We start from the raw sequence: 22685 nt of genomic DNA, 5'->3' as shown, positions 1-22685 counted from the left end.
TCATGCTCTGGCAAATCAGGAAGGCAAACTGAAATCACAAATTGCCTTCGGACATGCCTCCTCTGCCGTGCAGGAATCACAGACTTCCCTTGGCTCATCTATGCAAGGCAAAACCTCAGAATTTGGGATAAACACTCTGCTGTCCCAGTGGAAACACCACTTGGCCAACAAACAAGAAAAGGTCCATGACCATCACTTGGCCAAGGGAAAAACAAGAGAAAAAGGTCCACCAAGGAAGAGGCTTAAAGCAGAGAAACCTTCCAAAGGGGTGGGAAGCAGATGATTGATTGAGCAGCCAGCACATTTTTATTGGAAAAGCAGCTTGCTAGGAATGATTCCATTTCCTCTGGAGAAAAAGCATTCCCAAAGGCAGGACAGGAGGTCTGGAGGACAGTTGTGCTTTCCCATGCAAAACCTAGGGAATTCAAGACATGCAGGATGTTTCATGATGGAAAATGGCAATTCTCTCCATTAGACCTTGGGATCAGGTACAAGGTTATGTTAAAACCCCACAAACCATCCCAAAAAGCCCAGCTTTAGTCCCCCTCCTCCCAGCTGTCACCATATGCACACAGAGTCATCACCAGGAATTAACTGTACCCTTTTTAATTGTTTTGTTAAAAATGTCATCGAGACACCATGAATACAAGTACTGCAGTTACAGCCATACAAAAAAAGCAATACAAATTAAGCAGCTGAATACAAAAATACGTTGAAATACATGAACACCACAATGGAACTTGGAGCACTAAATCCCAATCATGTAGGCGTGGAAAAAAATTAAATAAAAACCTTTTTTTCTTTCGTATTAGACAATGTAATTTTCTCCACTTCGAACAGTTACTTTTGCTAGTTATGTACTTCACAATTTCTTCTATGTACAGCATAGAATAAAATACTTTTAAAAGATATGACATTTTTCATCCTCAATATGTGATATAGTCTCTTTTACACTAATATTGACTGCAGGAATAAAAATTGTCCGTGTCTTACATCAACTTATTGGAAAAGGAGGAGCAACACTTTCCTTTGAAATAATTTCCATGAGGTTTTCCATCAATTCAGGGGTTTGGCAGTCCTGGAAAAGCATCTCTCCTGGGAATTCATGTACATAATATTGCTTGGATCTATACAAATGTGGCAATTGGATCTATGTGGTGGTTGAGAAAGAGGCAGCTCACACATATACAGCTCTGGGAATTTTCCATTACTTATTTACAATGAAAGTGCTTTTCTCAGCTCTAACACGATCTGGGGGGATTGGTTTCCCTTCTACAGGTCAATTATTAGTCTCCCTGAAATTGGAAAGAAAAAGGATTCTCTAGAAAATACCACAGCTTTGCAAACACTCGAGCGTACTGGAGAACTGTGTGTGGTTCGGAGATTAGCAGCTGAAAAGTGGTGGGAATTATAATTTAAAAATAAATAAAGCCAAAAGAGGTAACCCAGGTACAAAACAGCAGAGAACTGCAATACCCACAACGGTAAAAAGACTCCAAAGCCGTTTGCTAACAAAACGGGGAAGCAGTTGGATCAAAAGTCTTGAAAACATCTTTTAAGGATTTATCATCCGACTCCCCATTGGGATCGCTCTCCGGGGCCTGCGTTACCTGTCCGGGCTGCCTCACCTGCCTAGGGTCGCTGTACTGTGGCCGGATTAATCCTGACAGAGCCTGGATTGGGAGATTGTGGACAGCAGGGGCAGCGCTGGAGTGTTTAGTCTGAGATTTACTGGTGCTGTTTGCCTTGTCTGAAGCAGCTTCTGCTGATCCTTCCGTGGGTTTTTCCACGTTGGAGGCAGCCTTCTGCTGGGACGCATCTTCTGTGAGACTCGGCTCATTTTTACTGGAATTTTTCAAAATACTTTTCTTCTGGTTCTCTCCATTCTCTCCCAAACTGGCTGGAGCCGTGTCCGAGGATAAGCTGTGATCCCTGGGATCGTACAAACTGATCCCACTCAGGATGGAGCCAGGAGTTCCCAGCCTAACACCACTGGATGATAATTTGGGTGCATACGGAGGCAGAGCATCAGGGTCAGACTTCAGAGTCATGGCTTCCGAGGGCTGGGATGAGCTGGCAGCAGCTCTGGCAAGCCGGGGGTCAAACTTGGGAGGGTGGGAATCCTTCCCGACTCCATGGTGAGCATCTGCACTTGACAGTCTGTGGAGTCTGGGATCAACGTTCTTTTGCAAGCGAGGATCCCCCAGTTTGCTGGAGCTACTGGCATGGGAATCTGTGGATGGATCCAAATAGCCACCCCGGCCCACAAGGCTGTTTTTGGCCTTGGCAGCGAGCCGGGGATCAGCTGGCATCGCGTTGGGGTGTGGATCGTTCTTCAAATTTCGTAGTTTATTCAGTCTCTGGTCAGCAATGAGTGGAGGGAGAGGTAAATTGATGGAAGAGACGGGGTCGGGTTTAGGCAGAGGGATTGGGAGCAAGTCCTCGGGGGCCCACACAATGTGCTTGGCAAAGTTGGGTTTCATCAGGGTCACATCCATCTTAATGTGGCTGAACTGCCGCAGCTGGGAGCGGGGATCCCGTAACGTGACACCCGGCAGAGGTTCCAAGGGAATGAGGAAAGCTCGTTCCCTCAGCTCCCTCTCCGAGTCCTCCTCATCATCATCCAGCCCTTTCTGCTTGACCTTCAGTCCAGTGTGGGTGTGGTGCAAATCCAGCTTGGCCCCGGCCAGGGAGGGGCCAGGATGGCCACCCTCGCTGACCTTGTGCATCCGCGGATCGCGGGCCAGCCGGGGATCCAGGGACGCCAACTCTGAAGGCTTCCTGGGGTTGGGCCTCGGAGAGGCCCGGAGTCTTGGGTCAGCAGCCTGAGGTCCCACACCTTTGTCTTTTGCCAGCCTTGGATCCGTAGGCATCCCAAGCATGTGCTGCTCCGTGGAATGTTGTTGCCGATTCCTAAAGTTTTCGCTTTGTTTCTTTAAGGTTTTGAGGATTGATTTAACACTGCTCCCCTCTTCCTCTTCACTACTGGAATACCAGTTGACATTGTCATCTAAAAATCAAAGAAATGCCACAGAATTTAGATTATTCCAGCAAATAATGCTTAGAGAATCCAACACTCCCTAATAGGAAACTCCTCAGTAAAGTCAAAGAAAAGATCTGATATTAAATCACTGCCAGTGTCATAAAAATCACAACCTCAAATGACCAAAATCCATTTAATCAAAGAAATGCCATAACAAAAAAACCTGGAGGTAGTGGAGAGAGAATGCAAAACAGCCCAGGAGTGTCTCCATATCCATCAATACTAATTTGGGAAAGTAACCCGCTTTCAAACAATCCCTTATCGGTACTAGTAAAAAAAACTGATCTAAAATCTGAGTCTTGATAGGAGAAGGAAAAGTAAAATGGCCCCTTGCACTGGTCTTTAATCCAGGTAAATTACAAATTTGCTGCCTTAATCCAAATCCCAAAGTTTGCAGGAGAGGTTGAGATTCAGGAAAGGAAGAAATTACAGTATATTATTTTAAAGTGTATCAGAGAAGGAAAAATGCTGCTCTAGAGGAAACAGATCAAGAGGTGCAACTGAAGAAACAGGATCGAGGATTGATCGAGGACTGTTTCTCCAGTCCTGGCAGGAGAAACAACCCCTCTGGTCCAACAAGGGATCTTCCGAAGTAATTATCAACCAAAGAACCTTTTAAAAGTACAACTAGATCCACAAATTATTCATTGGAGCCAGGATGGACCGAAACTACATTAGGATCCTAGGACAAGCTGGGAAGAAGAGCGGAAAATACTGAGCTGCTGCTGCTTCCAATAACTATTCCCAGTAACTGTGAACAGTAACATGACACGAGTCAATGTCAACGAATTTGCTGACCACGGTCATTAAGCATGATGAGAATTCCAACCAAATCCTGCTCACCTTCATCTTTGCTCATGGCCCTCTGGCCCTGGCTGCTGGCAGAGTCTCCATCCCGTTGGTGCTTCTGGCTGAGCCTTGCATACAGGGCCTTCTGCATGGCCGGCAGGAAATCAGGCACGTTGATGCCTTGGTTGTGGCCCATGTGGCCACCCATGCAGTCCGACTCACTCCCGCCTGGATGTGACTCTGGAGCCATGAGGTGAGCCTGGTGATCCGTAAATTCTCCGTGCCATGCTCCATCTGCAGGACAAAACTCCAGTTAGCAGTTATCCTAGAGAAATGCTGACAGCTATGAACATGGAATCATGGAATGGACTGGGCTGGAAAGGAGCTTAAAGGACATCCAGTTCCATGCCATGCCAAGGACACCTTCCCCTATCCCAGGCTAATCCAAGCCATATCCAACCTGGCCTGGAACACTTCCAGGGATGGGGCATCCACAGCTTCTCTGGGAAAACTCTGCCAGGGCCTCCCCAGCCTCACAGGGAAGGATTTCTTCCCAATATCCCATTTCATCCTAAAGCATAACCTGACTTAACAACACAACTGAACAGAATCAGCTGAGAAAGCCAGGACACTGAAGACATTCCAGGAAGTTTCTATCCAAAATTCATCCAGCAGATGTCCTTACCTCCAGAATTATTGGCTGGCTGGAAGTTGTGTACAGCTTGGTGGGAATAATAGTTGTCATAGAAGTCAGCTGGGTTCTGCATGGGCTCGTACTCCCCGGGCATCTGCTGGTACTGTGGCCCCGGGGGACAGTGATTGTCCCTTGGCATGTTCACCATGTGTCCCTGCACTCCAGGGGAATTGTAGGATCCTCCCATCCCTGGTGGGGTGAGGGGTGGCCCACCCTGCTGCCCCTGCATGGGCATTCCAGTCTGGTTCTGTGGGCCCATGTATCCTGGCGGAACACCCTGCATGGGGGGGCTCTGCGGCATTCCTGGCCCTTGGGGGCCTCCGCAGGGATGGTGCCCAGGAGAACCAGGATGCATCGGGGGCCCATTGTGTCCTTGGGACATGCCAGGACCTGGTCCTGGACTCGAGCCTGGATTGTACATGTGCTGGGAATGTGCGTCATTGCCCTGGAATGGTGGCCGCGGGGGAGACGCACTGTTGTAGAAGGTTGGTGGCCTGGAAGCAGAAGAAAATCAAGGAATCAAATTTTGGACCTACAAACACCAACTGTTGGCTCTCTTTGCCCCCTCCCATTCTTATTTGACCTGATATTGGATAGAATTCCCAAAGGAGCATTATTTTCCAACTACACCCATTTCACATTCCTTAACTTGGCCAAAACCACATTTTTTCCAAGATTTGCTCATCTCCATCAGTTCTGCTCAAGAAAAAGCAAGCTACAAAAGGACTGGAGCAGGGAACAAACTGCTCCACCTGCAGATGGAGATGCCAAACCAAGAGTCAACTTCTGGAAGGTCAGGCCTCAGTTCCTTTCTATGGAAAACATTAAATAATCCTGGTTTCAACTATTTCGCAGATCCTCAACTTAGCCCAGAATCCTGACAGGAACAATGATTAAAGATTAAATGATAAATATCCAGGAGAGTTCTCCTCAGAATTCCAACACCTACTTCTTCCCGATTTTGTGTGCCAAATCCACAGTAGGCTTCACAACGATTTCAAAAAGAGATGGGATTTTCTTATAATCTCCTGAAGGATCTTGGTAATTTTCCATGTCGGACTCAGAGAAGGGATATTGCTCAGGGGGGGTTGGCAGGAGTCCGACCCCCGGCGGAGGTTTGGGAAGAGGAACAATACCCCGCTTCCGGAGTTCCTCCAGCTCCTTCTCATCTTCATTTTGGGGTTCCTCCTCATTATTCAAAACCTGGAACAAAGCCACGTGGCAAACATTTAATCAGTTTTCCAATATTCCAGTTCAATTTCATCTTGTGCCTTTTATTGAAATATTATTTCCATATTTAAATAAACAACTTTCCTGTTATTTGCTACAATACTGCTGGATATTGACATCCAACTCAAAGGAATTCTAAACCCATTTTTGGGAGTTGTTTTCAGGACACCAAATCCCAGCCAAGAAAATACTTCTCTATTTCAGGAAGGAACAATTTCCCACAAGTCCACTTCCTTCAAACATGAGTGGAAGGAGTTATTCCAGGATTCCTCAAGTTTTTAGTGTTGGATTCACACCCCTTTTCTTTTAAGGCCTGGTGGGCAATGACTGGAGAGGTAGTATCCCAATAAACCAGAGCTCAGGATTTCCCAGAGCATATGGAAAAGGCTCCTCCATCCCTTCCCCACTCCGAGTGCAGCAATCCCGATATTCCCAGTATCTGGATTGCTCACCTTATCCAACAGCTCCTTGGTTTCTGCAGTCAGGGGTGCGTGAGAGAATTTGCATTTATCTCCTTGATAACACTTTGCTCCTGTGTGGTAGAACTTGCAGGGGAATTCATGTGAGGAAGGAATTAAGGATTCCTAACAGTTTGGGAAGGTTGTAAAATCCATCTGGCAGCTATCCCTCAATTCTTCATCAGGAATTCATCATTATGGTAGGAATTTTGGAAGCTAACAACCAACTTACCTCTTACTTCCATTTAAAATTTTCCTAAAAATTACATTTCTGTGTCCTTCAGATTTAATTTTCCAATTATGATTAAAAAGGAAAATGTCTCAATTCCAGAGGAAAACACCAAAATAAAAGGAACAGATCTGGAGTTTAAAAGTGTGGATAAATGTATCTAACATTCCAGGGATTTTATTTTCAAAAATGTTACAAATCAGTAATTTTATATTTATTTTTTCCTCTGAAGTATTTGAGAAAAAGAATCTTGTAATTAATCTACACAGTAGTTGGTAGAGTCTCTTAAAAAACATTCACCTTAAGAAATCATTTATATCAAAATAAATATACATAAAATAATAGAAATTAACATTTCAGGCGCATTTAGAAGTACTTTTAAAGGATATTGTGCAAATAAATGCAGTTCTCTCCTTTGGTGCAGTAACCCTGTATGTAAAACTTACAGATTTCCTTTTTCTTTTCAATCTCTGCATCATGATCAAATTTACACTGTTCTCCCTATAAATAAATTGAAAAAAAAAAAAACAAGGAAAAACCATTATCCATCTGAAATGCTGAGTAATTTAATTCTATAGTAAAAAGAACATCCTCCTCAACTGAATTTACATTTTTCATCTTTACCAACATTCAATTCCATTATAAGCAATAAAAACTATAAATAGAGGGGGTCTGGAACTGGAGAAAATTCCTGGATTGGAATTCAAAGGAATAGATGGAATGGTGACAGTAAACAATCCCTGTTCTCTGCCTTCACCTAGGAATTTGCATTACAAAGGCATTGAAATAATATTTTACTGAATTACTTTAATATAGTCTGTTATTCTTTACGATTATTTTGCTGGATGGGGGGTTGGGTATTTTTTTAGGATTTAATTTTCTGAAAAGGACACCAAGTGCTCTTTCAGTCCCTTCTAAAACTGAAGGTGGCAGCAAATAGTCATCTGAGCCAAAGGTATTTAAAGGCAGCAAGAAACACAACCTTTCACTTTTATTTCTACCATTTGGTTAAGAAACACAATTCCACCGCTAAATCCAGAGGAACCAAATAAAAGTGAAAAGGATTCATTCAGTGGTTGTGTTTTCTACCAATCGCACTTTTTAAAGTTTAGCACCACAAAACAATTCCTTCAAAGTTCCCAAATCAGCAGGAAATAATTTAATATATTCAAGAATTGTTGCCTATTTAGATTCCAGATTTGTGAGAAATGATGTCATTAAAAAATTATAATTCTCAGGGTAAGTTTAAGATGTTTTTATTAATAAAAATATCAATTTTATTAGAATTTAAATCAAAATGTGTAACAGAAGGGGATGTTTTTCCACAAATAATTCCATCTAGAAATCCTCAGCATATCAGAAATCAAAATATTGAGTTTCAACACCCAAGTTTGCTGAAAATTTATTTAAAAAAATAATTAAATTTACCTTAATGCACCTCCCTTCGAGGAAGTATTTACAGATCTGTTTGCCCTTGTGCTCCACCGTGTGCTGGTTGATGAACTCCTGGCTCATATTAACCCATTTCTTCACTGGTTTGCCATCCTGGAAAAAAAAATTCCACATTTTATATGCTCCTCTTTAGAGCACTGGTGACACAGATATTGGGAATAAGGACTGGAATTGCAGGTACCTCATGGAAGCCATCAGATCCTTTATTGCTGCCTCTGCCCCTCCCACGATCTTTGCGCTTCAGTTTCTTTTGCATTCCACGCCCTCTTCCAACACTGTAGTTGTTCCCTCGTTGGGAAATGCCTGGAAAACAGGAATAACCTCTTAAAAGGATCACAGAAATTAAGGGAAAATGATTCTCTCATGGCATCAAAGAGAGACAAATGGAATAAATTAAATCCCTCCTTTTCTACTGTTGGAAATGTTATTTCTGACCAGCCAGAATATCCCAGGAAAACCATCCCTGGCAGCTTCTCTCATCCAGGCCTCCCCACCGAAAATGCCACTAAAACTCCCCTTACCTTTCTGGATCCCTTTCATGCCCTGTTTCTTCACTGGTTCCTTTGGGAATGGAGGTCCCAAATCCCCACTAGAAATCTCTTTAGCTTGTCTGTACTGTTTGAGCTGGTCAGCAAAATCCTCATCCTTTTCCTCCTCATTGTAATTGCCAAAGTTTTCATCGCTGTAATGACTGTAGTTGTCATATTCCTTAGTTTTGACATTTTTTTTATGCTGCATTTTCTGGGAACTCATGTAATTCCCTGACATGTGTCCATGCTGTAAGGAAAGGAATTGCATTAGGAAGGAATTCCATATTTCCAAACCCCACCCCTCCAAACTGCTCTAAAAATCTATTTATGGGGCTGTTTTATCATTACCAGATTTGTCTAAAAAAAGCATCAATAATACAGGGAAAATGAGTTCTTCAGGAAAAATTAATAATTTTACTTCACCAGCTGAGAAAAGCCAAGAAAATAGAGTTCCCAAAAAGCAGAATCAACTTTAGATATTGAAAAGTGGCTTTTCAAGAGTTTTTTTTCCTTTGAGTCCAGCCTAAATCCAGTGCAGGCAATAAAAAAATTCCTTAATAATAAAGATTAATTAATTCCTGTTACCTGATGGAGGAAAAACTGGTATCAGGCTTATTTTCAACCACAGATCCTGCTTTACATCTGGGAATCTCCTCAGGGAGATGAGAACTGGATGTGCTTCCAGAAATCTGGGACAACAAGCATGGGGATGGAGCAAAACTTCCAAACCCACACTGTTTATATTTGTATTTTTGGAATGTTACCTCAATAAAGACATGAGGAATGAGTTTGAAACTTCCTACCTGACTGAAGGAGGAATCATAATCCCTGTAGGAAGAGCTGCTGCTTTTTTTGTGGGGCCTTTCTGTGCGCTCCATGTCGGAGTCGTGGCTGTAGTCAGAACTGTCATCACTGGAAGGGGAGTTATGCTAGAAAACAAAACAAAGAAGCTGGGAATTTTGAGGAAATCATCTTCTTTCCATAAATATAATGAGCACAAAAGCAATAAATTTACATTGTGCATCTTATCCTAAAAACTCTCAAATCCCTCTTCAGCTTCCAAGACTTGGGCTTAACTTTGAACATTTAAGACCAGTTTAAGTTTTAATGGTAATAAAACTATTTTAATTCCTTCGCCAGTTTCTTGGATCTTTGTCCTGGACACCTACGAATCAAATCAGCACTTCCAAACTGTTGAGTTCTTTCCTAACCTTATGCTTGTCCCGTCTTCTCCTTTTGGATTTTTTCTTTTCCTTCTCCTTTTTGCGTTTCTTCCGGGATTTCCGGTGGCCTTTCTCGTTTTTTTGTTTATCCTCCCCTTTTGAGCCATGTTCCTTCACATCCTCATAGGCTGCATCATCTATTTCCCCATCTTCCAGCTCTCCATCTTCCCTGGAAGAGGGATACCAGGAAGATAATAAAATTCCATGTTATTATCCGACTCACCTGTCACTGGAAAAAAAACAGTTAAAAAGTCTGAAGCGACCCCTGTGATTTTTGGGATAAATGGGACATGCCAGGGAGAGGACACGACTGCTGTATGACCTGGAATTTCTTGGAATTACATGAATGAAATAAAACTGGAACATTAATATCCCTGAAACACCTGCAGCTATCCCAAAAATCCAATTATGTTTTGACAATATCAGTTAAACTCATTCCCTCAAGGATCAATTAAAATATCCTGTTCCATAAAATACCTACGGAAAATGCTTCTTGGGAACAAAGTTGTTCCCGTGTCCCAGTTCCTATGGGAATTACACTCATGGATTTCCACTTCTGGGATGCATCCAGGACTGGAATAACTTTCCTGGTAAACCAGTCTCAGTAATACAATCCCTTGGATTGCATGGCAGAGGGAAGATTACAAAAGTCCTCTAATCTCTAAGTTCTTTCCACAACATCCGAGCATTTTCCAAGGACTGAGCTTCAAGAATGTAAAAAAGGGGGCGGGGGGAGGAAAAAGAAGGAAAAAGAAGGAAAAAGAAGGAAAAAGAAGGAAAAAGAAGGAAAAAGAAGGAAAAAGAAGGAAAAAGAAGGAAAAAGAAGGAAAAAGAAGGAAAAAGAAGGAAAAACCCAACAACTGGATAAATATAAATTGAAAATATAATGGTCAAATATACCATTTCTTGGAAAGTTAATTATTTTTCAAGGAAGTGCCAAGGTGGGAATTCTCTTCTGGTTTAACTGCTTTTATTCTCATTTAAATCCCAAACTGGAGCTGTGCACCAGGAAGCGAGTGCAGAACCTCCTTTTCACGAGTTCTCCCCTTCTCCCACATCCCCCAGATATTTGGAGCTAGATGGATATGTGAAAACAATCCCAGAAAACATTCCCACTGTCTGAGTGGATTCCTAGAGCATCTCTCAAATGGATCAGAAAGGCACAGAAGCCGAATGATCTTCCAGGGAAAAGCAATGTGCTGAAATCCCTGGGCAGTTCCACAAGTATTTGGGAAGGGAGAATCAAAAAATCCCAATTCTGGTATTTTAATTTCATTTCTAACCTTCAAACCTGGATTTTAGCTCCCCTTCCTTGACCTTATTTCACGTAATCCTTAAAAATAGAATTCCTTATGACCAAAGAAGATTTACTCCAGAAGCTCCTTAAGTCCAAGATCCAAACCCAGGATGCCTTTTCTGAAATATTCTGGGAATCTTCATCCTCTAACACTACTGAGGTCTTTAAATTTTCATTCCACATAATTTCATTTAAAAATAATCTTACTTAGGGTTAAAATTCCCTGATGGCTAAAATTCCCCAAATTTTGATGCTAAGGTGCTGCTTAAGAAATTAGGAATTAATAGGGAAAATAACTCCAAATAACAGAGAATTTTCACTGGGAAAATCAAATAAAAGCAGAGGGTGGCTGGGAGCAGTAAAAAGTGAAAATTAATTTCAAGCTATTTTCTGGGAAATCTGGCATTGATTTGTGTGTAAATAAACTTGCCTCCAACTTATTCCTTACCCTGCCATGGATTTACCCACACAGACCCAAGAAATCCTCACAAAATCCTTGCAGGAAAAATCAGGTGGAGCCCTGGAGCTGATGCCCACAGGATTCAGCATCATCTCCCAGTCTGGACTCAAAGGAAGAATCCTACAATTTTGGTTAAATATTCTGGGGTGAGAAATGGTGGTTTTGGGACAGCACATCCGAGGTCAGCTGTGCCCACCAAAGGGAAGCAGCCTTCCCTGTGCTGGAAGGCTCAGACCCTTCATCACCAAAATACTGTCAACATCAGGAATTAACTAAAACTAATTAAAGAACATTCCTGTCTTGAGAAAACTGCATTAAAACAACCTTCCAAATTGGGAATATTCCAAATTGGAATATTCAAAGTGTGGACAGACAGGGTTTTTAAATTTTTTTTTTTACAAAGTAATTTCTTTATCATTCCAGATCTGCTCAAATCAAACTATTAACAAAATTTCTACTGCATAAATTGATTGGGAATTGTGAGGTTGCCAGTGTGGGTGTTCCGTGAACTGGTTTTACTGGTCCTACATTTGCACACCTGATGTAACACAGAAACTTCGGAGTTGGGCCTTTTTTGAAGTGAATGAACTTATTTTACTAAAGTAAGAGCTACAGTTTTAGAAAAAGTATGATCTCCCAGGTTGTGTGTATTGCTGCTCTTCACCTCATAAATTAAAACATTATAAAGCAACACTTGTAAATTAAAATTAATTAGGTTGTTAGGTGGCACTTATTGGCTCTATTTCACAATTACCAGTGTCACAACTGGTTGTACTGGTGGGAACAGCTGGTGAGAGGATGAGAACTCCAAGCTGGAAAAACTCTGCTCCCAGCACTACCCGGAGTCACTTGGGCTTGTCCTCAGGGATTTGAGAACTCCAGATATTTTCAATCCCTGAAACAGTGAAAAGTCACAGCCTGATTTGCAGGAACTCCACAGCACAGCTCTGCCCCAGCTCCAGAGATCCCAGCAGATTCCTGGTGTGCACTTGGCTTGGAAAACAGAGCATGACACAACTTCCACCCTTACCCAAGGACAAGCAGGAAGGGGAAAACAAGAACCAGTAGCTCTGGGCTCTGCCTTGAACTTGCACTAAACCTCAGGCCATTTTAGGGATCACTTTCCGAGGACAACCAGGAAGTGGAAAACAAGTACCAGCAGCTCTGGGCTCTGCCTTGACCCTTGCACTAAATCCCAGGAGCGTTTCCCAAGGACAAGAAGAAAGGGGAAAACAAGTACCAGCAGCTCTGGGCTCTGCCCTGACCCTTGCACTAAAACCGAGGAGCATTTTGGGACCACCACTTCCCAATTTATAACACAGGACTCGTGACTCTTTTCCCCAGCGAGGAAACAGTTTTGTATGTACCCACAAGCCCTTTTTTTTTTTTTTTTTTGTCTGTTTGTTTGTTTTTTTCCCAGTGTTTCCCAGTCCTCTGAAGTACCGCAAATGGCTGTTGAGCTGTGTGGGGGGAGGCCAAGCTCTGGGAATCCCAAAACCCCAGCATTTTTAACTCCTGCAGCTTTGTCAGGAATGCTCAGGGTAGATGTAAGCTCAAGCATTGGTAACTGCCACCCTAGCACAGTATTTTTGGAACTAGTTAGGAAGGCCAGAGCTGCCTGGAGAAAGGATTTGAATTTCCAGCAGCTGCAGGAGAGAAAAGGAGGGAGGGAAGGAGGGAGGGAGCAACAGAGGTCCTTTCACCAGGAACAGGACTGGTTTCTGCGCATGGGGATTGAGAGGTGGCAAAGATAACGTCAGTCAGCCCTTAATCTGCATAAAAACGATCCAGTTAAATGTGTAAGGTGGAATCTGGCAAGAAAATGACGTTAAATATGGCTCTAGTGAGAGATTGTGGTATCAACAAAAACAGCCAAAAATAAAAAACCCGCCCAACTCGGAGCACCCTTTCCTGCCTGAGACAGAGAACAATGGTGAAATTCAACAGACACCGCCTGGAAAGTGCAATTTATGGAAAGAATGGCAAACAGCCCCCCTTCCCAGCCAGAATAAATCAATGAAGATGTAAAAATGCATGCATTCCAAAAGGAAAAATTAAAACCTTGCTAAAAAAACGCACTTTTAATGCAGTGACACCCCCCTCCCCAATTTGCATTCCCCACCACCACCACCCCGCTCCAGCCTGAAGGTGACCTGCCCCCCAAAAACATCATTAACCCCCTCAGGCACATTAACAGAGCATCATCATCAGCATCATCATCATCATCATCATTACCAGTATCACCCCACTAAGTACCACCATTATGAGAAGCGGAGAGAGAGAAGAATGTTACTCGACCTTTCGTCCCCTGCATGTTGCCTGTCAGAGTCGGGCATGTTTGGGTCAAGAACTGGGTTTGGGGGTTTGGAGAACAGGCTTTCAAAGGCCATTGTGCCTGGCTGTGGTGTGGTGAGGAGGAGGAGGGAGGTGGAGGAAGGCAGGGCCCCGCCGCTGCCCGCGGTGCGGAGCGGCGGGAGGAGGCGGCGGCGGCGGCGGCGCGCACGGCCGCGCTGGGGGCGGCTCGGTGAGGAGGAGGAGGAGGGCCGGGCCCCTCAGTGAGGAGAGATGATGAAGGTTTGCACTCACGGTTACTTAGTGAGACACTAACGGGCACTCAGCGCCCGGGCCCGGCCGCCCCGCGCGGGCGCTGCGGGGAGGCGGTGGCGGCGGCGGCGGCTCGAGCGGCAGCCCCGGGGCACAGGAGAGCGGGAGGACACACACACGGGGGGAGGGAGGTGCTGCTGGCCGGAGATGGCGGCCCTAATTCTTCCTTACAAACATGGCGCCCGCGCGAGGCACTCGCACAAAATGGCGGCGGCGGCTGAGGGAAGAGAAGGAGGAGGAGGAGAACGGCGGCAGCAGCAGCGGCGGCAGCGGCCCCCGGTGCTTTGCCCGCACACGCTCGCTCAGCGCTCGCGGCCCGCACACGCCGCCGCCACCACAGCGTCTTCCGCGCCCGCCGGGGCCGCGATGTCGTCGCGTCCCCTCACGCCGCCGCCCGCCGAGCTCCTCCTCCGCCGCCACCCTAGGCCCGCCCCCACGCACGCCGCCATTGGCCGTGGCCGCCGCGTCTCGCGCGCTTATTGGTTTTCCGCCACGCCCATGACGCTTGCAGTGACGTCACGTGCGGGCCCCGCCCTCCTCCGCTTCCCCTCGGCCGCCGCCGCCGTGCGCGCGCGAAGGGGGCGGGGCCTCGTCGCGCGTGGTGTCACGTGCCCCGCGTCCGTCACGTGATGGCGGCGTCCCCCCGAGAATGGTGGGGAAAAAAGGGGGATAAGGGAGGGAAGAGGGGAAAAGGGCGGCGGCTTCCGCCTGGCGAGAACCGGGACGGGCACCGGGAGCGGGAACGGACCTCCCCTCCCGCCACTGCGTCATGGCCGCCGCCCCCTCCTCCTCCCGCACTGTGGGCAGCGCCACTTGGCGGCCGGTGTGTGTGAGGGGAATCGGCCCGTGCGTCATTAATTAGTGATAGTCGTAATTCAGCCAAGAGTGTTTGTCCCCAGGGCGGGACAGAAGCAGTCCCTGGAGTCGCTGTCGGGGTCAGGGCGTGACAAAAACCTGGATAAAGTGGTTCAAAGACAGTCATTTAATAAAAATGTGGTGGGCGAAGAGAAGACACCTCTGTCAAAGTCACTTCAAAGACGTTTAATCGAACGTTCCCGGGAAAAGTTACTTTTGTCTCTTGTTCCAGGCTGTCTCCCTGCCTTTCGGGGCTTTTCAGGACACGGGACTCGGCTTTTTCCAGTGCTAGCAACCGAATAAACTTTATAAAAACAAGGCGGAACACTCGCATGGATTCCCATGGGATTCCGAGTGGGAGGAGCCTCAGATCCTAAAGGCAAGAATCATCTCCCTTGGACCTCACACACGTGAGCAAGGCAAACAGGACCAAGGGTCCAAATCATCAGGGAAATCAGGTAAATCCAAGGAAAAGGCTGGAAAACAGCATTCCTACAGGGACAAGGTGGTGGTGGCTGGGGAGCCTCATTACGGCTGCTTAGGCCTAATTAGCCCCATCAGCACAGGTGGAGCCCTGGAGCTGATGCCCACAGGATTCAGCGTCATCTCCCAGTCTGGACTCGAAGGAAGAATCCTACAATTTTGGTTAAATATTCTGGGGTGAGAAATGGTGGTTTTGGGACAGCACATCTGAGGTCAGCTGTGCCCACCAAAGGGAAGCAGACACATTCCTGCTAATTTTTTTTTCAGCTCCCAAATATTATTATCCCAAATAAAAGTTATATTTCAAGACTGGAAGAGCACCTCTCTGCAAATTCCAACCTCAGGAAGTCTGAAAGATGTCGGAGCGGCTGCTCTGGGAAGGGAAAAAATCTCCTTTAGTCAACTGGAATGGCAGCCAGAGGTTGAGAAGGGCAAAGAACCGAACTTAAACTTTTCCAGGGCTGAAAAAAAAAAAAGAAACAGCTCACCCTGGCCTCGGGAATTAGGAAAATGTTGTCAGTTTGGGATCGTGCCGCAAGGAAAAGCCTCCCAAGCGTGGTCTAGGCGCCCGTCTCCAGCTGTGTTATCTGGAGAAAGCAGCAGATGGAAACTATTCTGCCCTGTCAGGAGCTTGTCCTCTCCCAGATTTCTGGGTTTTGGCTCCTAGATTTTGTTATCATCCCAAAACAGGGTCATGGCCTATAGGAGGAGCATGTCCAGCCAGGCTGGGAAGTGGCATGGAGAGGAGCAGCTATGCTTCTAGAAAAGCATTTTCTCCTAATTTTTGGAGATATTTTTGAAGCACTCTGGAGTTTTCCCTTCCCTCCCCCAGCACAACCCTGGGATACATTTCCCTGCCCAGCTCCACGTCCAGCCGGAGCTCCCGCCAATCCAAACATCCTCCATCCGCTGACAACAGCCCTGAATGTCTCTTCTTGTTCTGCTGGAGAGATCCAACCCCTTCCCAGGCTCCTATACCCCCCAAAAATCCAGGAGCTCGATCCCCCAGAGGAGGCAGATCCATCTTGGGAAGTCTCTTTCTCCGGGACAAGGAGTGGGAATGGTTTTAGTGGGTGCAGCTCAGCATGATGTAAGGGAGTAAGGATTCCCAGGGGAAAGGATGCTCAGGGATGAGGATTCCCAGGGTGAGGATTCCTTGGGGGCAAGGATGCTTCAGGCTGAAAATGCTCAGGGATGAGGATGCTCCGTTGGGAATGAGCCCCCTGCTATCAGCCAGTCCCTTCCAAACAAAACAAAGCAGGAAAATAAAACCATGGACAACGGGTTCTTGCCCTCCCAGATCCCAATTCCCCTTAGACTGCTCTGGGTGAGCATTCCCTCCATCCACACATCCATCAGGTGCTTCACTCTGGTGACATCTTTTACATCATCCTTTAATTGTACTAAATCCAGTGGGACGAGGGAACATGCAGAACATGCACAAGCAGGAGGGTGAATTCCCCTAGGAAAAGCTGAATCCCAGCTCTTCCCAGCATTCCTACACCAGGCTGGAGGCTCTGACTGATGGAGCAGGGAATATTCCCACCTCTACATGCAGCTGAAGCTCTCCTTTGAGGAGGATCCATGGGGGATCCCCATTTGAGAGGTTTAAGGAGCAGGGATAGCCCTGGAATTCCTCCTTTGCCCCGCTTGCCAAGGAGGGCACCCAGGTGGATGTTCATGGAGTGTTCCAGCCCTGATCAATCCCACGGGATTGAAGCATGAGACCTCAATCCTTACAGGCTGCCAGGGGGATTCTCAGCATCCAGAGGGAAGTAGAAGTGTGTTTTTAGGGAGCAGGACTGGGTGCAACAAGGGAGGAGAGTAGGAAAGGCCATGAGCCTCCCTCTCCCCACACACTTAGCTTCACTGCTTCCTAAAGGAAAAAATGGGAATTCAAAGGAAATCAGGGCTGTGGTTTCCATCTGCTGTTGTAGGACATCATCTCTCTGGAACCGGGATGAAGATAGGGCTTCCTACTGCTTGTCCACCTCATTTGGTGGTGTAAATCCACCTAGACAGGTGTAAATCCACATGGGAAGAAGAACTTCAGGACAGAGGGTAGGCTGGATGGCTGCAGGGCAGCTCCAGCCTGGTCTTTCCCTGGGAGCGGTGAGATGCTGAGCAGGGAGCAGGAGCCACCCCTAAAACTCATAAGCCGAAACAAAGAGAGTAATTTTGGACAGGTGCTTGGCCTGGAACACCCGATCCAGGTACTCGGCCATGTCCACGTCCACATGGATGGTGCAGGGCCCCTGCAGGCTCTGCACCAGCAGCAGCTCCCCGGTGTGCCGGTCCGAGCGCTGCACCACAAAGTGCCCGCGGTTGTTCCCGCCCGCGATGCCGAAGCGGAGGCTATCGGGGCCCGGCCGGCCAGGAGCCACCACCGTGGCCATGCGGAACAGCAGCGCCGGAGTCTGGAGCTTGGAGGGAAGAGGGAGGTAGTGGAAGGAGATGGTTTTGGGGGCCTGGTGGCACGAGCGACTCTCCATGGGGCACGGGTTGCGCTCGCACTGGCTGCAAAAAGAAAAGCAATGGGAGATTTTTGGGAATGAGGCATCCATGCCCCCCGCCTCACTGGCATTGGATCCATAGGGATGACATGCCATGGATTTTGTGCTCCGCACTTACAAGGGGGAGATTTTGACATAGGAGATGTTGCCAGCAGCCGGGGGACACTGGGGTGTGACACACTGGAATCCTCCCCCGGTGTTGATGCAGGTGCTCCTGCTTGTGCAGTTATCCTGGGATAGGGAGCACTCATCGATATCTGGAAAACAGGGGTGGGAAGCGGGGTCAGGGCCTGGAAGCCTCCAACTGAGCTCACCTTTCCATCAGAAAATAGGCAAAACCACCTTGAAACAGGTTAAACACGATCCAAAAAATATGGGAGCATCTTGGAATTCCGTCTTGTCTCCCCAAGGTCTGCCCCAGGCCAACACAGGTTAAGAGCAGCCCTCTGCCAGCAGGAAGGCAGCTGCTTTTCCAAACTTTCTGCTTGATTGTTTGGAAACACCATCCCTTTTTATTTACTGAACACCCATGGGACACCTGGCGGGAGCTGGAATGCAGAGGATTTGCTGGGAACATTAGTGAGATGCCATGGAACACAGGAATATCAGGGAGGAATGGGGAAATAGGGATTTTCTCACCCTGAACTGCAGCAATTAACACTTCAGGGCACATAAAATTCCCTGTTTTTCAGAAGGCTTTCAGCAGTTTTGGCCTCCCACCATTCACACCGTTGCCTTCCACCTGCACCCCAATTTGCTTGGACTGGGGGAGATGCTGCCACTTTCTGAACTGATCATGGAATTCTGGAGGTTTAACGTTACTTTTGGTTCTTCCCAGGAATTCCCTGCTCCAGGAACATCCCCACAGCCACAATGTGGTTGTCTTCAAGGAAGTACAGACCCAAAGTGTCACTCCATCATCCAGAGAGGTAAAGGAGAGCAGAGAGGGAAAGGAAGAGGAGGAGAGGGAGAGGTGCAGCCATGCTTCCAGAAAAGCATTTTATTTTCATTTATAGGGATTCTTTTGAAGCACTCTGGTGGAGTTTTCCCTTCCCCAGCACAACCCTGGGATTCATTTCCCCACCCAGCTCCACATCCAGCTGGACCTCCTGCCAATCCAAATAGCCTCCATCCGCTGCCAACCTTGCAAAGCATCACTCCATCATCCCCCTCCACTGTACACTAGCCTTTCCCTTGGATATGGAGAAAAAAAGTGGGGGAAAATGGCAGAGCATTTGGGACCAAGTGGATTCCAGCCTCCTCACCTTCGCAGCTCTTGCCGTCGCCCAGCAGGACATATCCAGCGGGGCAGGAGCAGCAGAAGGAGCCGGGAACGTTGACACAGGCGTGGGCACAGAGCCGGGGTCCCCCTTGCTGCTGGTACACCTCGCACTCGTTGAGGTCTGCGGAGACAGGGATTCACCAAGATCTCACTCCAGCCTCCTGGAAAAACCCAGGGAGCGAGCGCGGGCTGGAGGAGCGGGCATAAGGTGGGCTGGGAACGGGCTGATGGCAGATTCCAGGGAATGGCAGAAGCAGCACAGCGGCTGCTTGAGGGCTGTGACCAGCGGTGTCCTGCAGAGGGCGACACTGGGCCCAGTTTGAACTCAGCCATCCATGGCTTGGATGAAGGAGTTGAAGCCTCCTGAAGGAGCTTGGAGCAGCGGCCGATCCTCCACTCCTTCACTGGAGATATTCCAGAACCAGCTGGACACAATCCCGTGCTGTGTGCTCTGGGATGGTGGGGTTGAGCCACTATGGTCCCTTCCAATGTGACTCCGTGACTCTGTGAGGGGATCAGGCACCGAAACAGCCCCGCAGCCCTCCTGTATCGCGGCTCACCCCGGCAGATCCCGTTGGAAGCCGTGCCGCTCATGAGGAAGCCGGGATCGCAGCTGCACTGCTGGGTCTGGGCGATCTGGGCACAGCGGGGCTGCCGGCTGAAGGCCGGGTCATCCGTCACGCTCCAGGTGGGAGGAGCTGCGGGAAAACGGCGGGATGGAGAGTTTGGGATGAGGTGGAGGATGAAATACTCCCATTTATCCCCCAGCAAGGGTCACCCACCAGTCTGAGCCTGGTACTGGCAGGTGATTCCGGTCCACTGCGGGGGGCAGAGGCATTTGAAGTGGTTGAGACCCTCCAGGCACGTCCCGCCATTCTGGCAGGGGCTGCTTGAGCACTCGCTGATCTCTGCGGGAAAAGCAGCCACGTTCCATGTTATCTCTTTTTGGGAAGCAAGGCTCAGGAATGCTGCACACACCGGGATGCTTTGGTACCCTACGGCACGTCATAGCCAGGATACCGTTTCCCCTGATTTCTCCTGCTGAGCTGCTCCAGCTGTAATTCACAGTTTTCCTTAAAACAGAGAAATCCCAAAACCATGGGAGCTGCAACATCCCTGGAACTTTGAGGGGTAGCTGAGATCCCTCCCCACTTTGAGCACCCCAATATCCCCCCGTGTTTATATAAATCCACTTTTCCAAACGACATTCCAGGGCAGGCAATGAGTAGTACCTGCACAGCGGGCCTCCTGCCCTGTTCAGCTGCCGTTGGCCTGGCATATCCGTGTGCTGGAGCCCAGGAGCTGGAATCCTGGATCACACGTGAAGTGAACCTCGTGATCCACCAAATATTTGGTGCCGAACTTCCTCCCATCCACAGGGGCTTGGAGGGCAGGACAGGCGGCTGCGAGACCATGGAAAGGGGAGGAGTTTGGAGGGGGCCCTATCCTTCCAATAGGGCTATTTCCCTAGAATACTGTCCCAAAGACTCACCAACGGGCGGCTCCGGGGCGGCCTTGGCCAGGGAGGCATGGATGGTGCTGAGGCGGCTTCTCACAGCGTGCAGCCCTTCGGAGAACCGTGTCTCCTGCCCCTTCAGCAGCTGCTGCATCTGCCGGATGGCAGCCAGGAGCTGCTGCCTGCTGAGGCAGCTCTGCGGGAACAGGGATAGGGACAGGGATGGGGACCTCCCTGTGCTGCCACTCCTCCCAGGAGCCAACCTGCTGCCCGTGGGAGGAGGCTGGCACGGGAGCTCCGCAGCATCCGATGTTCCCAGAGCACCCTATGTATTTTTCCCCGCATTTGCCCTTTGTACTTTTCCCCACATTTACCCAGATCCAGGAGTTTTTTCCACCTAGGCCTGCGCTCCAGGCAGGGCTGGGATCGCTTTGTGGGACAGATGCTATAACTCATGTTTCATCTTGCAGGAGCTCCAGCCCTGTCCCACTTCCACATGACAAAAGAAGAGGAAAACAGCTGTCTTGTGAGCTCTGCTGGGGCCAGGAACGCTGGTGGGACTCCTGCCTGCAAACCGATCACTCCCACGGGACTGACTCATGCCGGAGACGGGCACTGTTATGGGATTCCTGTGGAATTGACTTGAAACCGAGGAAAAAGAGCAAAGCCATTCCCAGAGCTCAGAAATCTGGGGAGCACAGTGAGGAGAGAGTGCACAGGGACTGGGCTGGGGGCTATGGAATTCCGGGAAAGTGAGCGGAGGTGGTGGGCTCTGTCCCACCTGATCGAAGGGATTTCTTCCCCCCTTTCCATAACTGCATGATTCCTGTTTCCAAAGAGCTGCTGAGGGTTGAGAGAGGGCAAACACAGCAGCCCAAGCAATGCGCTCGATGTCCTCTGCTTCCCCGGGAGCAGGTTCGGGGGTCCCGGGCTGCCGGGGGGGATGAGCCGGGCTGTGCTGGCAGCTCTGGAATACCCGGAGCCCAGAGGAAGGGAGGCAAAAGCAAATAGATGCTGGCGCGTCGCTGGATTTAATAAACAGCTCTTTGTTAGGGCTGGGTTAAACTCCGTGAGCCAGTGCGAGCTCCGGCGGGATGCTGAGCCATCGCAAAGCTGGAAAATCCCCCCCCCAAAAGCCCCAGACGGGGATTCTTTGCTGCCGGTGTGCTCGGGGGCAGCTTCAGGCGTGGGGTAAGAAGGACGAAAAGAGCCCAAAAGAAGCCGCGCGCGCTTTAATCACGGCTCATGTGCACTTTAAGCGCGGGTTGGGGCTTTGCCCACCTGTTTGCCGGGACAGCAGCGCGGCAGCGCTGCGGGGCTCTCGGGGCGCACGGAAGCGGGGAGCGAGCGGGAAGCGGAGAGGAGCCCCTTGCCCCCAGCAAAGCCCCTCCCGGGGTCCCCGTCCCCCCTCACCTGGGCGGCCGGCGCGGCCGGGAGCGGCAGCAGCAGCGGCAGCAGCAGCAGCAGCGGCGGGAGGCGTCCCCGCGCCCCCCGCGGCCCCGCCATGGTGCGGTACGGCCCCGCCGTTCTCCGGGACCGGCTGCCCCGGGCTCTCCCCGCCCCGCCCGCGCTGCCCCGCGCTGCCCCGTGCAGGGGACGCGGCGCTTCCCCGCCCCGGCGCCGGGCCGACCCCGTGCATCCCCCGGGACACCAGCCGGGCTCTGTGGGCGTCCATTCCCCGGGACACCGGCTGGGCTCTGTGGGCATCCATCCCCAGCGGTTGGGGTGCGGGAGTGTAGCTTTTCCCCCAGCAAAGCTGTTTCTGGTACAGCCGCGAGCGGGCACCTTGCAGGAGCCCGTCAGGTCCCGCGCTCCGGCGGGGCCGGGACCATCCGCGCCGGGCAGTGAAACCCTTTCCCAGCCCTGCACACCCTCCCCAGCTCGGTATCCCGTTTTCCAGCTCCTGCACCCCATCTCAGTCACTGCATCCATTTCTCCCATCATCCAGGGGGATACCCATCCCACAAACCTTAACACGTGATGGAAAAGGGGGAAAACATCAGGCCCTGCAAGGCCAGCTGCCCCCTCAGCACCATCCACCCCACCCTGCTCTGCTCCTTCTGAAGAAGATTAATAATTACAGCAAA

General features: G+C 48.9%; 2 protein-coding genes across 4 annotated transcripts; both read right to left on the bottom strand.

Moving 5' to 3' along the window:
- Nucleotides 1-590: 590 nt before the first annotated feature.
- ZC3H6 (zinc finger CCCH-type containing 6) lies at nucleotides 591-13939 on the bottom strand. 3 transcript variants are annotated; one of them, XM_053973170.1, is made up of 12 exons: nucleotides 13704-13939; nucleotides 9637-9817; nucleotides 9229-9354; nucleotides 8417-8672; nucleotides 8077-8216; nucleotides 7872-7988; nucleotides 6833-6944; nucleotides 6209-6318; nucleotides 5476-5729; nucleotides 4518-5020; nucleotides 3887-4126; nucleotides 591-3010 (listed from the first exon to the last, which is right to left on the bottom strand). In XM_053973170.1, the coding sequence occupies exons 1-12, from the start codon at nucleotides 13793-13795 to the stop codon at nucleotides 1509-1511; spliced, it is 3633 nt and encodes a 1210-aa protein (XP_053829145.1). In that variant the 5' UTR covers nucleotides 13796-13939; the 3' UTR covers nucleotides 591-1508. The 3 variants fall into 3 exon arrangements, with proteins under 3 accessions (XP_053829145.1, XP_053829146.1, XP_053829147.1); XM_053973171.1 differs by having other exon boundaries at nucleotides 8077-8198; nucleotides 13704-13938; XM_053973172.1 differs by lacking the exons at nucleotides 6209-6318; nucleotides 6833-6944.
- A 1755-nt stretch (nucleotides 13940-15694) lies between these two features.
- Nucleotides 15695-20904, bottom strand: FBLN7 (fibulin 7). The gene is given in 8 exon segments (XM_053973180.1): nucleotides 15695-17864; nucleotides 17979-18117; nucleotides 19126-19263; nucleotides 19703-19840; nucleotides 19925-20050; nucleotides 20375-20545; nucleotides 20635-20881; nucleotides 20884-20904. Coding segments are annotated over 8 exon segments (1353 nt in total). The 3' UTR covers nucleotides 15695-17491.
- Between the last annotated feature and the right edge of the window lie 1781 nt (nucleotides 20905-22685).

The sequence above is a fragment of the Vidua macroura genome, chromosome 3 (assembly GCF_024509145.1).
Source record: "Vidua macroura isolate BioBank_ID:100142 chromosome 3, ASM2450914v1, whole genome shotgun sequence".
NCBI classification, from domain to species: Eukaryota; Metazoa; Chordata; class Aves; order Passeriformes; family Viduidae; genus Vidua; species Vidua macroura.
The sequence above is the reverse complement of the archived record's forward strand: the minus strand, read 5'-3'. Positions and strand labels throughout refer to the sequence as shown.

Bases quoted from the DNA above. Each gene is read 5' to 3' on its own strand.
- ZC3H6 (XM_053973170.1), bottom strand. From the start codon at position 13,795: ATGGCCTTTGAAAGCCTGTTCTCCAAACCCCCAAACCCAGTTCTTGAC. The intron at 5,021-5,475 runs GTAGGTGTTGGA...TTCTGCTTCCAG, and splicing joins GCACACAAAATCGGGAAGAA to GCCACCAACCTTCTACAACA. The intron at 4,127-4,517 runs GTAAGGACATCT...TTTGTCCTGCAG, and splicing joins GCCAGCCAATAATTCTGGAG to ATGGAGCATGGCACGGAGAA.